Source organism: Oncorhynchus mykiss, chromosome 15, assembly GCF_013265735.2.
Source record: "Oncorhynchus mykiss isolate Arlee chromosome 15, USDA_OmykA_1.1, whole genome shotgun sequence".
Lineage (NCBI taxonomy): Eukaryota > Metazoa > Chordata > Actinopteri > Salmoniformes > Salmonidae > Oncorhynchus > Oncorhynchus mykiss.
The window spans coordinates 5,251,105-5,267,486 of record NC_048579.1 but is presented as its reverse complement, the minus strand read 5'-3'; the positions used below and the strand labels follow the sequence as shown (position 1 = coordinate 5,267,486).

General features: G+C 44.4%; 1 protein-coding gene across 1 annotated transcript in view; it reads right to left on the bottom strand.

Annotated features, from left to right (window-relative positions):
- The window catches only part of LOC110490883 (transient receptor potential cation channel subfamily A member 1-like), a 75,921-nt gene extending 65,643 nt beyond the window's left edge, over nt 1-10,278 (bottom strand). The window contains exons 1-5 of the mRNA XM_036945673.1: nt 10,107-10,278; nt 8,392-8,554; nt 7,842-8,017; nt 3,962-4,069; nt 451-559 (exon numbers count right to left, since the gene is read on the bottom strand). Coding sequence (XP_036801568.1) covers nt 451-559; nt 3,962-4,069; nt 7,842-8,017; nt 8,392-8,554; nt 10,107-10,232 — 682 coding nt within the window. The 5' untranslated portion in view covers nt 10,233-10,278. The remainder of the gene's footprint in view (nt 1-450; nt 560-3,961; nt 4,070-7,841; nt 8,018-8,391; nt 8,555-10,106) is intronic.
- Between the last annotated feature and the right edge of the window lie 6,104 nt (nt 10,279-16,382).

Below are 16,382 nucleotides of genomic sequence, written 5' to 3'. Positions count from 1 at the left end.
CTAACCTGGTTAAATAAAGGTGTTCTCAACTAGCCTACCTGGTTAAATAAAGGTGTTCTCAACTAGCCTACCTGGTTAAATAAAGGTGTTCTCAACTAGCCTACCTGGTTAAACAAAGGTGTTCTCAACTAGCCTACCTGGTTAAATAAAGGTGTTCTCAACTAGCCTACCTGGTTAAATAAAGGTGTTCTCAACTAGCCTACCTGGTTAAATAAAGGTGAAATAAAAAGGTGAAATAAAAATAAAATAGATTAAAAAGATGGTAACAATGGTAATACTATGGTAACTAACAATGGTAATAGTGGGGAGGGGGGAGGGGACACACAATAGTAGACCTAAAGAAAAACATTTTACAGATACCATACTTTATGATTATAATTACAGTAGGATCCATAGAAAAAGCAAAAAAGTAAAATGCAGTCCTTTATTGTTGTCATGGTAAAGACGTACCAGCTTTGAGGATGACCTCCATGGCTTTCTTAGCGCCTGCGAAGGCAGCTGTGTGGATGGCGAAGTGGCCTAGCTTGTTCTGACTACTGAGCTGTGCCCCGTGCTTCAGCTACAGGACAGAGAACAGGAACAGAGATGCGTTAGGGGGAAGAGGCAGTGGTTTGGTCAGAGAACAGGAACAGAGATGCGTTAGGGGGAAGAGGCAGTGGTTTGGACAGAGAACAGGAACAGAGATGCGTTAGGGGGAAGAGGCAGTGGTTTGGACAGAGAACAGCTCAGAGATGCGTTAGGGGGAAGAGGCAGTGGTTTGGACAGAGAACAGGAACAGAGATGAGTTAGGGGGAAGAGGCAGTGATTTGGACAGAGAACACGTACAGAGATGCGTTAGGGGGAAGAGGCAGTGGTTTGGACAGAGAACAGGAACAGAGATGTGTTAGGGAGAAGAGGCAGTGATTTGGACAGAGAACAGGAACAGAGATGTGTTAGGGGGAAGAGGCAGTGGTTTGGACAGAGAACAGGAACAGAGTTGCGTTAGGGGGAAGAGGCAGTGATTTGGACAGAGAACAGGAAAAGAGATGTGTTAGGGGGAAGAGGCAGTGGTTTGGACAGAGAACAGGAACAGAGATGTGTTAGGGGGAAGAGGCAGTGGTTTGGACAGAGAACAGAAACAGAGATGCGTTAGGGGGAAGAGGCAGTGGTTTGGACAGAGAACAGCTCAGAGATGCGTTAGGGGAAGAGGCAGTGGTTTGGACAGAGAACAGGAACAGAGATGCGTTAGGGGGAAGAGGCAGTGGTTTGGACAGAGAACAGCTCAGAGATGCGTTAGGGGAAGAGGCAGTGGTTTGGACAGAGAACAGGAACAGAGATGCGTTAGGGGGAAGAGGCAGTGGTTTGGACAGAGAACAGCTCAGAGATGCGTTAGAGGAAGAGGCAGTGATTTGGACAGAGAACACGTACAGAGATGCGTTAGGGGGAAGAGGCAGTGGTTTGGACAGAGAACAGGAACAGAGATGTGTTAGGGAGAAGAGGCAGTGATTTGGACAGAGAACAGGAACAGAGATGTGTTAGGGGGAAGAGGCAGTGGTTTGGACAGAGAACAGGAACAGAGTTGCGTTAGGGGGAAGAGGCAGTGATTTGGACAGAGAACAGGAAAAGAGATGTGTTAGGGGGAAGAGGCAGTGGTTTGGACAGAGAACAGGAACAGAGATGTGTTAGGGGGAAGAGGCAGTGGTTTGGACAGAGAACAGAAACAGAGATGCGTTAGGGGGAAGAGGCAGTGGTTTGGACAGAGAACAGCTCAGAGATGCGTTAGGGGAAGAGGCAGTGGTTTGGACAGAGAACAGGAACAGAGATGCGTTAGGGGGAAGAGGCAGTGGTTTGGACAGAGAACAGCTCAGAGATGCGTTAGGGGAAGAGGCAGTGGTTTGGACAGAGAACAGGAACAGAGATGAGTTAGGGGGAAGAGGCAGTGGTTTGGACAGAGAACAGGAACAGAGATGAGTTAAGGGGAAGAGGCAGTGATTTGGACAGAGAACAGGAACAGAGATGTGTTAGGGGGAAGAGGCAGTGGTTTGCAATAGCATTGATAGTCTTGTCATGCAATTTTCATACAATTGTCAATTGTAGAACTGTCTCTTTCTCAGGCTAAGCTATTTTCTTTTATTATCTACTGATAAAAAAATAAAATAAAAGAAAGATTGGTCATCAGGAAAATATCACCTCTAGAATCTAAGGGTACATGCTAACATTACACAATGTTTAATGTTCCCATGCAGCCATTATTATCTCATTATCAAATCAATGCTACAAGTACCTTCCCTTCAACCTGTCAACGAGAAACAATTATAGCAATTATAACAATTAAAGGCCATTTCTCAAGCAAGCCTGTAGCTATGACTGTCTGGCAAGGGTTTGACTGGGAGGGGGAAACTGAAAACGAGCTGTTATTGGCAGAGAGGTTTGGAACTCTCTTTCTTATTGGTCTAATAACTCATTTATGGGCTGGTGATGTCACCAGGCAGCCAAAAACTCCATCCCTCAAAAAACAGGGTGACATTTCAGCCAGTCTTTACAAACAGCTTTCACACTAAAACTGCATTATCATCATTTTCACAATTTCATAGTATTTTTCAAACCTCATAGTGTGGATGTATAAATATAAAGGCTTTTATGGTTATATATATATATATATATATATATATATATATATATATATATATATATATAAAACACAGGAAAATCACATGTTTAACTGCACTGGGCCTTTAAGTGTTAGTTCAAGTTTAAGCATCAGCCAATTTAAATTGTCAACGTAGTTGCGCGTGATGAAAGGCTACATGTTAGCTGTTCCCATTACATAACCTGGCACATTTAGCCCCTATGCTAACCTCACCATGTATAGAATTCAAGGCTTACTTATTTTCTCCTTCATTTGTTCTTTCCCAAGTGTAATAATAACTAGGCTTTATACAAGGAGTAACGGGTACCGAGTCAATGTGCTGGGGTTGAAGGAAATGAGGAAAGGAATCGAGGATGGATGAATTGAGAAAGAGTCTAGCACTCACCTGTCAACTAGCTCACATGTGCTAAACACATGAGGCTGAGTAATGCTGAGTTATACTGTCGGAGGCTGAGTTATACTGAGTTATACTGAGATATACTGAGTTATACTGAGTTATACTGAGTTATGCTGAGTTATACTGAGTTATACTGTCGGAGGCTGAGTTATACTGAGTTATACTGTCGGAGGCTGAGTTATACTGAGTTATGCTGAGTTATACTGAGTTATACTGAGTTATGCTGAGTTATTCTGAGTTATACTGAGTTATACTGAGTTATACTGTCAAAGGCTGAGTTATTATGAGTTATACTGAGTTATACTGAGTTATACTGAGTTATGCTGAGTTATACTGAGTTATACTGAGTTATGCTGAGTTATTCTGAGTTATACTGAGTTATACTGAGTTATACTGTCAAAGGCTGAGTTATTATGAGTGATACTGAGTTATTCTGAGTTATACTGAGTTATACTGAGTTATACTGTCAAAGGCTGAGTTATTCTGAGTTATTCTGAGTTATACTGAGTTTGTATAAAATCACCAGGAGCCAGGCTCGCAACACTGAGATAAACATCCATCTGAAAAATGCTGTGCGTTTTAGTAACTTTGATTAGCAGATGGTGCTGTGTGATCGCTATACATTAAGAACGCTCTGATAGAAAAGTGCTCTGTCACGTCTAGCTACGTCGATCATTTTCCTTTGCTCATACAGAATTTGAACCGGATACGACCACCTGGTGAAGTTAGCATATGGCTAAATGCGCCAGGTTGTGTAATGGGAACAGCTAACGTTTTTTAATCGTCTGATGGTTAAACTTAAACTTTTTTTTATAATGTTCACAAGTATAGCCCCAGCAAGTTTAAACTTGTAAAAACAATTATGTTCTTCGTATTTCGTGTATATCTGTACGTTTACAGCCACTTACAGGACACATGTCAGTGTGAATACTCACCAGTATGGAGAGAGCCTCAGTGTTGTTGATGGAGCAGGCTAACATGACAGGAGTGTTGCCCAGACATCCTTCTAGGTTAGACTCTGTCTTATAGTGGGACAACAGGAGCTACACACACACACAAAGGAATAATGAGGCCTTCAGTGACACATAAATACCTCTCTCCGCTCTCGGCTTCCTGACACAGGAACAGCTGGTATCGTCACCCCAGAACAGACAACAGAAAGGCTGACAAGGTTCTACGAGTCAACGATGTCCTAGAGTCAACAAGGTCCTACGAGTCAACAAGGTCCTACGAGTCAACAAGGTCCTACGAGTCAACAAGGTCATAGAGTCAACAAGGTCCTAGAGTCAACAAGGTCCTAGAGTCAACAAGGTCATAGAGTCAACAAGGTCCTACGAGTCAACAAGGTCCTACGAGTCAACAAGTTCCTACGAGTCAACAAGGTCCTACGAGTCAACAAGGTCCTAGAGTCAACAAGGTCCTACGAGTCAACGATGTCCTAGAGCCAACAAGGTCCTAGAGCCAAGGGTTCTCATGTTCAATCATCTTTAGCACAGTGTGTGGCTATGGCTGAACCCTTTCTATTCAGGTTTCCCCAGCCACATGATCTAACTACAGAGTGAACACATAATTTACACCCACACTCAGTCACCCACACTCAGTCACCCACACTCAATCACCCACACTCAGTCACCCACAGGGAGGGGCGATATCTGAGGTGGGAGGGGCAATATCTGAGTTGTGTCCTTAAAAACATGTTCTGAAGTTGCAATTTCAGGAAGTGCTGGTGGGGAGAGTTAATGAGTGACTGAAATCTGGTACCATATCCACAAGGCATCTCAGAATAGAACATTTATTGTAAGCAGGGCTGTTGTGGTGACCGTACTACCGGCACATGGGTTCCTCAGACAATTGCTTTAGAGTTGTTGAAATTAATGTTTTGATATTTCTATATGTAACAGTATCTATAAATAATCTAGACCTACATGGAACAGAATCTATACATAATCTAGACCTACATGGAACAGAATCTATAAATAATCTAGACCTACATGGAACAGAATCTATACATAATCTAGACCTACATGGAACAGAATCTATACATAATCTAGACCTACATAGAACAGAATCTATAAATAATCTACACCTTCAGAGAACAGAATCTATAAACAATCACTGCGGTTGTCTGGAGCAATGTGTGCTATAGAGTTCACAGCTGGCGATGCCTCATCATGATTGGTTTTCCCCCCAATTTACAACAAAATGGATGAGCGTCATCACTATCTTTCCTTTGCCTCAAACTGTCGTGATTAACAGCTGAAAAAAAACGTTATGACTTGATTTTTGTCAGGTCAGAGATTTTACATCATCCTAAAACCTACTCTTAAGAATCCTGTTAAAAACCTGTTTCAAGACAACAACAAAAAATCATATCTTAGAATTTTCTCTGAGACGCTTTGTGGATACGGGCCCTCGTCATATCAAGACAACTGGAAACTGAAAAATACAAGGTCAAATCATGACGTCAGTGATCTTCAGGTCGGAAAGCTCTAGAAAGAGTCCAAAGTTCCCAAGTTTGAATTCCGAGTTGGATGACCGTTAAAAACTATTTTTTCAAGTTCCCAGTGGTCTTGAAAGCACTGAAGTAAGAAGGTAGAGATTTCCGAGTTCCCAGTGGTCTTGAAAGCACTGAAGTCAGAAGGTAGAGATTTCCGAGTTCCCAGTGGTCTTGAAAGCACTGAAGTCAGAAGGTAGAGATTTCCGAGTTCCCAGTGGTCTTGAAAGCACTGAAGTAAGAAGGTAGAGATTTCCGAGTTCCCAGTTCCAGTGGTTCTGAACGTGGCATTATGTCCTGTTTACATCGTGACGCACTATATCATCTTTACGGAGTCTTGCCCCTCTGCTGAACGTACAAGTGTAGTGTTCGTAACGCAAGATGGTGGACAGCCTATCTATGACATTTTCATTCAAAACTGGATAAATATATTGTTTCAGGTGAAAATAAAACATGTTTTGTTAAGTTACTTTTGCCTCAACTTTTTTCTCTAACTTTATAGCAAAGGCTAGGTTGAAGATAACCTTGTAGCCAGCGACCTCCACCTAATAATTTCATAAAATACAAACATCATTACTGTCAGAATCAACTTAAACAGGAGGCAACAGTCATATAATATAATTCGCTTAAAACTTCTTAAGGCTGAGATCTCGCTAATGGGATCGATATGACAACACCCAGTGGAAAGTACAGGGCGCCAAATTCAAAACAACAGAAATCCCATAGTAAAAAAATTCCTTAGAAATTGAAGTATTTCACACCATTTTAAAGATACACTTCTTGTTCATCCCACCACATTGTCTGATTTCAAATAGGCTTTACGGCAAAAGCACCACAAACGATTATGTTAGGTCAGAGCCAAGTCACAGAAAAATAGCCATTTTTTTCTGCCAAAGAGAGGAGTCACACAAATCAGAAATAGAGACAAAATTAATCACTAACCTTTGATGATCTTCATCAGATGACACTCATAGGACTTCATGTTACACAATATATGTATGTTTTGTTCGATGAAGTTCATATTTATATCCAACAATCTCATTATACATTGGCGCGCTATGTTCAGTGGTTCCAAAAACATTGGGTGATTTTGCAGAGAGCCACATCAATTTTCAGAAATACTCATCATAAATGTTGATGAAAATACAAGTGTTATGCATGGAACTTTAGATGCACTCCTTACTGCAACCGCTGTCAAAAATGCTTTACGGATAAAGCACACCATGCAATAATCTGAGTACGGCGCTAAGAGACCAAACAAGCCGAAAAGATATCCGCCATATTGTGCAGTCAACCGAATTCAGAAATAATAAATATTAACTTACCTTTGATGATCTTCATCAGAATGCACTCCCAGGAATCCCAGTTCCACAATAAATGTTTGTTTTGTTTGATAATGTCCACCATTTATGTCCAAATAGCTACTTTTGTTAGCACGTTCTGTAAACAAATCCAAACTCACGAAGCGTGTTCACTAGGAGCAGACGAAATGTCAAAAAGTTCCATTACAGTCCATAGAAAGATCTTCAATCTCCAACCGGAGAATTCCTTTGTCTTGCAATGGAATGAAATGCAATGTAAAGCGAGCTAATTCTCACGTGAACGAGCGCCACGACATCAAGCTATTCTGGCAGACCTCTGACTCAATCCCCTCTCATTCGGCCCCACTCCACAGTAGAAGCATCAAACAAGGTTCTAAAGACTGTTGACATCTAGTGGAGACCGTAGGAATTGCAACATGACGAATATCCCACTGTATTTTCATCAGGGAATGAGTTGAAAAACGACCAACCTCAGATTTCCCACCTCCTGGTTGGATTTTTTTCTCAGGTTTTTGCCTGTATGACGTTGTTGTCGCCCGCTGCATTGAATGCAAGGGAAGCCAGTGAGAATTTGTCCACCCTTGAAAATGTTTTTATTAAAATAATAGCCAATCAGCGTTGAGCTCAGCTGTGATTGGTAATCACCTAACAACAAAAAAGTGTCAAGGGAAACCAGATTGGATTTGGCTTCACATCAATCCCATTGCATCAGAAGCCAAACGTCATTGACAGAGGAATTGTTGCATCTCGTTGTGTCACTGTCCTCCGGTGACTAGCTAGCTAGCTAAAATCGTCCCTTTCCTAAATTAGCCATTAATAGAGATTGGGATTTGGATTTGTGGTTTTGCTTAATTCTCCGTACTGGTCAATGATTTTAATAGTGATTCTGATCCAACCATAAATTCATACATGTTCCCCTGAGAGAATGGTAAATCAGCAGGGTTTTGGAAGGGGAAGGTACGATCTGGTATAGGCTAAGTAAGGCTCACAGTGTCTCACCTTGACCAGGTGGTTGTGTTGATGGCTGACCGCCAGGTGTAGAGGAGACATCAAGGCCTTGTTGAGGACGTTGGGTTCGACCCCCAGCTCTAACAAAGCCCTGCAGCTCTCTGGCTGGTTCCTCTCGACGGCCCAATGCAGCGGCATAGACCCCTCGTCATCGTACAGGTTCCACTCTGGGAAGGACAGAGGTAGGAAACATATGCATCCACACACAGTCACGGGATAAACAGACACATGCATAAACAGACGCATACACACACGCACAATGCCGGTACACACACACACACACACACACACACACACACACATACACGCAATTAAGCAGAGGAAAAGGATGAGTAATAAACTTTTTTTTTAAAGAACAGAACTCAGTTGAACAACCATTTTCTAGTGTGCATCCCAAATAGGGTCATATTCCAAATGTAGTGCTCTACTTTTAACCAGAACCCTATGGAACCTGGTCGAAAGAAGTACACTACATAGGGAATAGGGTGCCGTTTGGGATGCAAGACCCGTAGAATGTCATGGCGCTGCGCGGGAGTCTCACCATCTCTGTGTGTGATGCTGCAGATGAACCTGATAACAGGGATGTTTCCTGCACCAGCAGCGTGGTGGACCAGTGAGGCACCAGAGTCATCCTGTTCCCCCAGTACTCCTGGGTTCCTCCTCACCAAGCCCTCCAGCTGGGACACATCACCTCCCCGAGCCCACTGGTCAGAGGTAAGGAACCGAAGGGGACAGAGGTAAGGAACCGATGGGGACAGAGGTAAGGAACCGATGGGGATAGAGTTAAGGAACCGATGGGGACAGAGGTAAGGAACCGATGGGGACATAGTTAAGGAACCGATGGGGATAGAGTTAAGGAACCGATGGGGACAGAGTTAAGGAACCGATGGGGATAGAGTTAAGGAACCGATGGGGACAGAGTTAAGGAACCGATGGGGACAGAGGTAAGGAACCGATGGGGACAGTTAAGGAACCGATGGGGACAGAGGTAAAGAACCGATGGGGACAGAGTTAAGGAACCGATGGGGACAGAGGTTAGGAACCGATGGGGACAGAGGTAAGGAAAGGGTTAATTCTGCACGTTTGTATCAGATCCAAACTCCTCATATAGAGAGGCATTGAGGACAACAGGTATTGGAATGGAAAAGTTCAGTGTCCTTCCTGAATAAGCAGTGAACCCCGGTAAATACTGAGTACAGCAAAACAACAGAAACAAAGGTAACATAACCAAAGAGGTCCAACTTTGTTTTGGGTCTTTGGTTCGCTTTGGGGGTGTTGTGGAGGTGTGGCCTATGAGTGGATGGGGTTTAACCGTAGATTACCTATTTTATACAACCTGAGGTGAGCGGATTGCAGATGTTCTGTAAATGTTTAGAAAAAGTGCCATGCATTCTTCTTTATCCTCTCCCCTCATATCCCACTTCCCTCCCACTCACTCACTCACTCACTCACTCACTCACTCACTCACTCACTCACTCACTCACTCCCCTCCCCCTCCCTCTCTCTTCCCACTCCCCCCCTCTACCCTCCCTCCATCTCACTCCCCTCCCCCTCCCTCTCCCTTCCCACTCCCTCCCTCCCTCCCACTCCCTCCCTCCCACTCCCTCCCTCTCTCTCCCCTCCCACTCCCTCCCTCTCCACTCCTTCCCTCTCCACTCCCTCCCTCTCTCTCCCCTCCCACTCCCTCTCTCTCCCCTCCCTCTCCCCTCCCACTCCCTCCCTCTCCACTCCCTCCCTCTCCCATCCCTCCCACTCCCTCCCTCCCTCCCCCTCCCTCTCTCTCCCCTCCCACTCCCTCCCTCTCCCTCCCTCTCTCTCCCCTCCCACTCCCTCCATCTCCACTCCCTCCCTCTCCCCTCCCTCCCTCCCTCTCCACTCCCTCCCTCTCTCTCCCCTCCCTCTCCCCTCCCACTCCCTCCCTCCCTCCCCTCCCTCTCTCGCCCCTCCCCCTCCCTCTCTCTCCCCTCCCACTCCCTCCCTCCCCCTCCCTCCCACTCTCTCCCCCCCCACTCCCTCCCTCTCCACTCCCTCCCTCCCACTCCCTCCCTCTCCACTCCCTCCCCCTCCCTCTCGCTCCCCTCCCACTCCCTCCCTCTCCACTCCCTCCCTCCCCCTCCCTCTCTCTCCCCTCCCACCCCCTCCCTCTCCCCTCCCTCCCACTCCCCTCCTCTTTTGCGATCCTTGATAGCCAAAGACACATTTCATATTTTAAACAGACATTTCAATGAACAGTAATGCGTTGGAACTTGTACTAACCTCAAACAGGTTTGTAGCTGCCAGCATGACGTCTATTTTTGCAGTGAGTTGATGAGATGATGTTGCATCTTCAATCACACACTTATAGGAACTGTTCTGCCGTGCCACTTCCTTGGTGAGCTGCATGGGGGACCCTTTTAGAGGTTGCACAATTCAATGCAGAAACAATCACTGAATGGAAGAAGGATAGAATGATGTCAGCAACACACGCATGTGCACTCAGGATAACACATTTACACATACTCCTGCAAGGCAGTTAACCCACTGTTTCCCGGGCGCCAAAGACATGGATGTCGATTTAGGAAGCTCTCTGATTCAGAGGGGTTGGGTTAAATGTGGAAGAGACATTTTAGTTGAAGGAATTCAGTTGTACAACTCACTAGATATCCCCCCCAGCAAGAGTGCGGAGGGGTGAGGAGGGGTGGAGAGAGGGAAGGGAGGTGAGGAGGGGTAGAGAGAGGTAAGGGAGGTGAGGAGGGGTAGAGAGAGGTAAGGGAGCTGAGGAGGGGTGGAGAGAGGGAGGGGAGGTGAGGAGGTGTGGAGAGAGGGAAGGGAGGTGAGGAGGGGTAGAGAGAGGGAAGGGAGGTGAGGAGGGGTGGAGAGAGGGAGGGGAGGTGAGGAGGTGTGGAGAGAGGGAAGGGAGGTGAGGAGGGGTGGAGAGAGGGAAGGGAGGTGAGGAGGGGTAGAGAGAGGGAGGGGAGGTGAGGAGGTGTGGAGAGAGAGAAGGGAGGTGAGGAGGGGTGGAGAGGGTAGTGAGAGGAGAGGAGGGGTGGAGAGGGTAGTGAGAGGAGAGGAGGGGTGGAGAGGGTAGTGAGAGGAGAGGAGGGGTGGAGAGGGTAGTGAGAGGAAAGGAGGGGTGGAGAGGGTAGTGAGAGGAGAGGAGGGGTGGAGAGGGTAGTGAGAGGAGAGGAGGGTGGAGAGGGTAGTGAGAGGAGAGGAGGGGTGGAGAGGGTAGTGAGAGGAGAGGACGGGTGGAGAGAGTAGTGAGAGGAGAGGAGGGGTGGAGAGGGTAGTGAGAGGATAGGAGGGGTGGAGAGGGTAGTGAGAGGAGAGGAGGGGTGGAGAGAGTAGTGAGAGGAGAGGAGGGGTGGAGAGGGTAGTGAGAGGATAGGAGGGGTGGAGAGGGTAGTGAGAGGAGAGGAGGGGTGGAGAGGGTAGTGATAGGAGAGGAGGGGTGGAGAGGGTAGTGAGAGGAGAGGAGGGGTGGAGAGGGTAGTCAGTGGAGAGGAGGGGTGGAGAGGGTAGTCAGAGGTGAGGAGGGGTGGAGAGGGTAGTGAGAGGAGAGGAGGGGTGGAGAGGGTAGTCAGTGGAGAGGAGGGGTGATAATGGGGACGAGAGAGGACCTGTATTATCTCCTTGAGTGTAATCCAAGAACCAAGCTACTATACTGGATGACACTGGTGTAGACTGGAGAGAGAGGCTGGCTGTTACCTCTGTCCTGGGTCGTGATTAGTGTAGGCACACGAACAGAAAAGGTAAACCGAAATGAGCATTAACAGGTGCTAGCTAGCTATTTTTGTTACTATTACAGGACTCCTTAATGCTGGGTCCACATTATCTCATGTAGAAAACAGAAACAGAAAGCACCGTTTATCAATGAACATGTTCAGGGATGTGTTCACACGTGCCTTCTGTTGCATAACATTTTGCGATGGTTTGCTACGGTTTGCATGATAACCCTGGTGGTACAGGGATGTGTTCACACGTGCCTTCTGTTGCATAACATTTTGCTGCCGTTTGCATGATAATGACCCTGGTGGTACAGCTTTCGTGTCAGTGTTTCCTTCTGTCAGGTTTTCAAAAAATCATCTTTTTAATTTTCTTGTTTTGTGCCTAAAGTACATGACAGCGATATGGAAAATGATGGACGTTATCGACATCTAGTCACGAAGGTAGATGTGTGTGGGCTTCTGTTTTTTTTTTTGTCATACTCTACTGCGTGTCACATTAAAACTCAAAACAACTGTCCAGCATAGAGCGACAATCCCACGTTAGTCGTTGTCTGTAGGAAGGATGTGACGATAACATGGCCATATTCATGTATAAGGCAGGGCTGTGTGGACCGCCAGAGGATAGTTTTTGTTTTCTAGAGGAGTCATAACCCATCATTACCTTGGAGTTTAAACAAAATGGCTGTGTTCTAAAGAGCACCCAATTCCCTATACTCTGAGTGTACAAAACATTAAGAACACCCTCCTAATATTGAGTTGCAACCCCCCCTTTTGCACTCAGAACAGCCTCAATTCATCGGCGCAGGGACTCTACGAGATGTTCCACAGGGATGCTGGCCGATGTTGACTCTACGAGATGTCGACTGCGTTTCCACAGGGATGCTGGCCCATGATGACTCTACGAAATGTCGATTGCGTTCCACAGGGATGTTGACTCCAATGCTTCCCGCCGTTGTGCTATGTTGTCTGGATGTCCTTTGGTGGTGAACAATTCTTGATACACACAGGTGTCATGACGTTGGCCTGGGGGTAGGTCTCTCTCTACCCTACTCATGTGACATTTGCAAACACCTTGGTTAACATAGAGATCCTGGTCAACATCAGAAGGTGGGGGAAAATGAACTATATTCTGGTAATCTGACCAATTGAACATATGAAGTTAATGTTACTTAATGAATATGATGTCAGTTCTCATCAATGATAAGATGACATAAACTCTACGGTGGAAAGTCTACACATCAGAGTTATCGGATTCACATGGAATTGTTGTTCAATTTAAATGTTTAAATATGAAATTATTCATGATGGGATGTGATATTTGGGTTTTCATAAGGTTAGGCTCTGCTCAATCAGTGGCCCGCCCCTGTGAAGGGACATGGTCTATAAAACTTTTCAAACACGCCCTCCTCTCCCTTCCTATATAAAGCCTTGACGACAATATACCCTCCTGTTCCAAGGATGTGAGTACGACGGTCCGATGTCAGAATGGTTCAGAAAGTAACTACAGAATGAAACCAACATCAGCGTGAGCTTTGGTTGAGAATGGTATGAACTATGAACTTATTCACTACAGAAGTGATACCTCCTAGCCGTTGAGTTAGCAACAGCAGCTGCAAACGCAGGATAGGAAGGAACAGACAGAGTATCCCGTCTACCACACAACGACGTTACTAAAACGTATCCAATTTACCAGCAGAGTCATTCTTCAAAGGACAAAGGACTCGGTTGGGCAACACAGCCTTCCATCTACCACCAACCTACCGAAGCGCAGCTCAGAGTAAATATTTATTGCATTTTCCTTTTCCAAATGGGTGGTAATTTAGAATGCATAAGATACTGTATTTACGCTAGCACAGCTTCGCCCTTTGTTACTCAGTCTTCCCGCTCTTTCACTCAAACCCAGGCCTTTTCTTTTGTGTAACAAGCTGTCACATCTGTTCCGCCCGCTAGGGATGGTTTCCTTTATGACGTAATTTGTAATCAAGTTATGATTAATTATGTGTATGTGTAATTCTGTGTGATTAGTTAGGTATTTAGTAAATAAATAATTAAATCCAATTTTGTATTGCTGATTCAACTTGTTATCCAGGGTTCGTGCAGATAACCAAGAATTTACAACTTTCAGATGAGACTGAATTAAGGTGACCATTAATATCGACTGCTATTGATGTAAAATATTACTAGGTCTTTAGGAGTTTTTTCAGGAGATAACAGCTCTATAAATATTATTTAGTGTTGCCCGACTCTCTAGTTAATTACATTTACATGATTAGCTCAATCAGATAATATTAATTACGGAGAAATTATTTTATAGAATAGCATGTCATATCACTTAATCCGGCATAGCCAAAGACACAACACAGGGAAACTGTTGACTTTGAAAAACCCAGCAGCGTTGCAGTTCTTGACACAAACCAGTGCACCTGACACCTACTACCAAACCCCGTTCAAAGGCACTTACATATTTTGTCTTGCCCATTCACACTCTGAATGGCACACATACACAATCCATGTCTCAACTGTCTCAAGACTAAAAAATCATTCCTTAACCTGTCTCCTCCCCTTCATCTACACTGATTGAAGTGGATTTAACAAGTGACATCAATAAGGGATCATAGCTTTCACCTGGATTCACCCGGTCAGTCTAGGTCATGGAAAGAGAAGGTGTTCTTAATGTTTTTACACTCAGAGACCTATGCAACTTGAAATGCGTTCCAAATGGCACCCTGTTTCCATAGGGCTCTGCTCTAAAGTAGTGAACTATTTAGGGAATAGGGTGCCATATGGCTCTGGTCTAAAGTAGTGCACTATATAGGTAATAGGGTGCCATAGGGCTCTGGTCAAAAGTAGTGCACTATGTACAGGGAATAGGGTGCCATAGGACCCTGGTCTAAATTAGTGCACTATATAGGGGAGAGGGTGATTTTGGGACATAGTAAAATATTTTGCCCTAAACGGCTTCATCCTATACCTAGATTGTGTGTATTAGGAATTTGATGTGAATTGTTAGATATTCCTGCACTGTTGAAACTAGGACACAAACATTTCACTACACTCACAATAACATCTGCTAAACACGTGTATTTGACCAACACAATTTGATTTGATTTGATCCCTCCCTTATTGAGAGAATAATTACTCTTTTATGAATGGGGATCAATATTGGACTTGGCCTCTCGGCGACTGTGGTCGTAGCTATCCAATTAATTATCTCTCCTGGCAACAACTTCAGTTCTCTTTGGATTAGAGATGTATTGGCTTGATTTATGCATATAGAAGTATGAAATAGCTTTGTCCTCAGGCAATGGAGCCATACTTAAAATAGCTTTTTAAATAGCAATAGTGTCTAATCGAGGTGAAATACTGAGTGTTAACTTGGTTTCAATCAGAAAGAGTTGAAAATAACTGAAAGAGTTGAACGAGTATATACTACAGTGGTTGTTGGCTGTTTTTCTACTTCCTGCACTGAGCTGAAATAGATTACAGAAAGTTCCAAGGTTAATGTCAATTATATTTCATTTCCTGTCTATACAGGAAGTACACTGGCATTTCACTTCCTGTATATACAGAATGTACACTGAAACTTCAATTCCAATGATCATGAATGGTTTTAATGGGGAACATTTGGAATTTGATTTACTTTCAACACATAGCATCGTCAATCCAGTGTCAGCAATTATATACAGGGGGCTGGTGGGAAGAGTTGTAGGAGGATGGGCTCCATTATAATGGCTGGAAGGGAATAAATGAAATAGTCAAACATGTGGGTTCCATATGTTGATGTGTTTGATACGGTTCCGTTGATTCCGTTCCAGCGATTTCAATAAGCCTGTCCTCCTATAAATTACCCACCAGGCTCCTCTGATATACATCATTGGTTTCCACCACTGCATTAGCCTGCTCCCGAGTGCCCCAGTGGTCTACGGCACTGCATCTCAGTACTGGAGGCGTCACTACAGACCCTGGTTAGATTCCAGGCTGTATCACAACCGGCTGTGATTGGGAGTCCCATTGAGCGGCGAAAAACTGTCCCAGCGTCGTCCAGGTTAGGGTTTGGCTGCGGTAGGCCATCATTGTAAATAATAATTTGTTTGATAGACATAACAAAAAGTATTTACTTATCATGAGAAGACCATGAACAATATGTAGCGTAGTAATGCTGAATAGTTCTAGAAAGGAACTCACCTTTCTAGTAAACATAATGATAGTTGTTGAGGTCACCGTTCAGGACTCGAGTACATAGTACAAATATGATTAAACTATTAACATAAATACTGTATATATATATGTATTTATGTATATATTTATGTACCATATACATATATATATATATTTTATTATTCAAAAATGTGGTGGAAATGATTTAAATACTTTCTACAATGAACAAAAAATATAAATATATCCAGTTCACAACAAATCCCTGACCTCAAACCTATAGAAAATGTGTGGGCAGAACTGAAAAAGCATGTGCGAGCAAGGAGGTCTACAAACCTGACTCAGTTACACCAGGGAAATCAGTCAGTTAAAAAAGTATTCCTTAGGCCCACATCTATGGATTTCACTTGACTGGGAATACAGATATGCAGATGTTGGTCACAGATACAAAAACTAAGCAGGGAATCAGAAAAACAGTCCGTATCTGGTGTGACCACCATTTTGCCTCACGCATCGCGACACATCTCCTTTGCATAGAGTTGTTCGCGCTGTAGATTGTGGCCTTTGGAATGTTGTCCTTGCTCTTCTTTCCTCTTCAATGGCTGTGCGAAGTTGCTGGATTTTGGAGGGAACTGGAACACGCTGTCGAACATGTCAATCCAGAGCATCT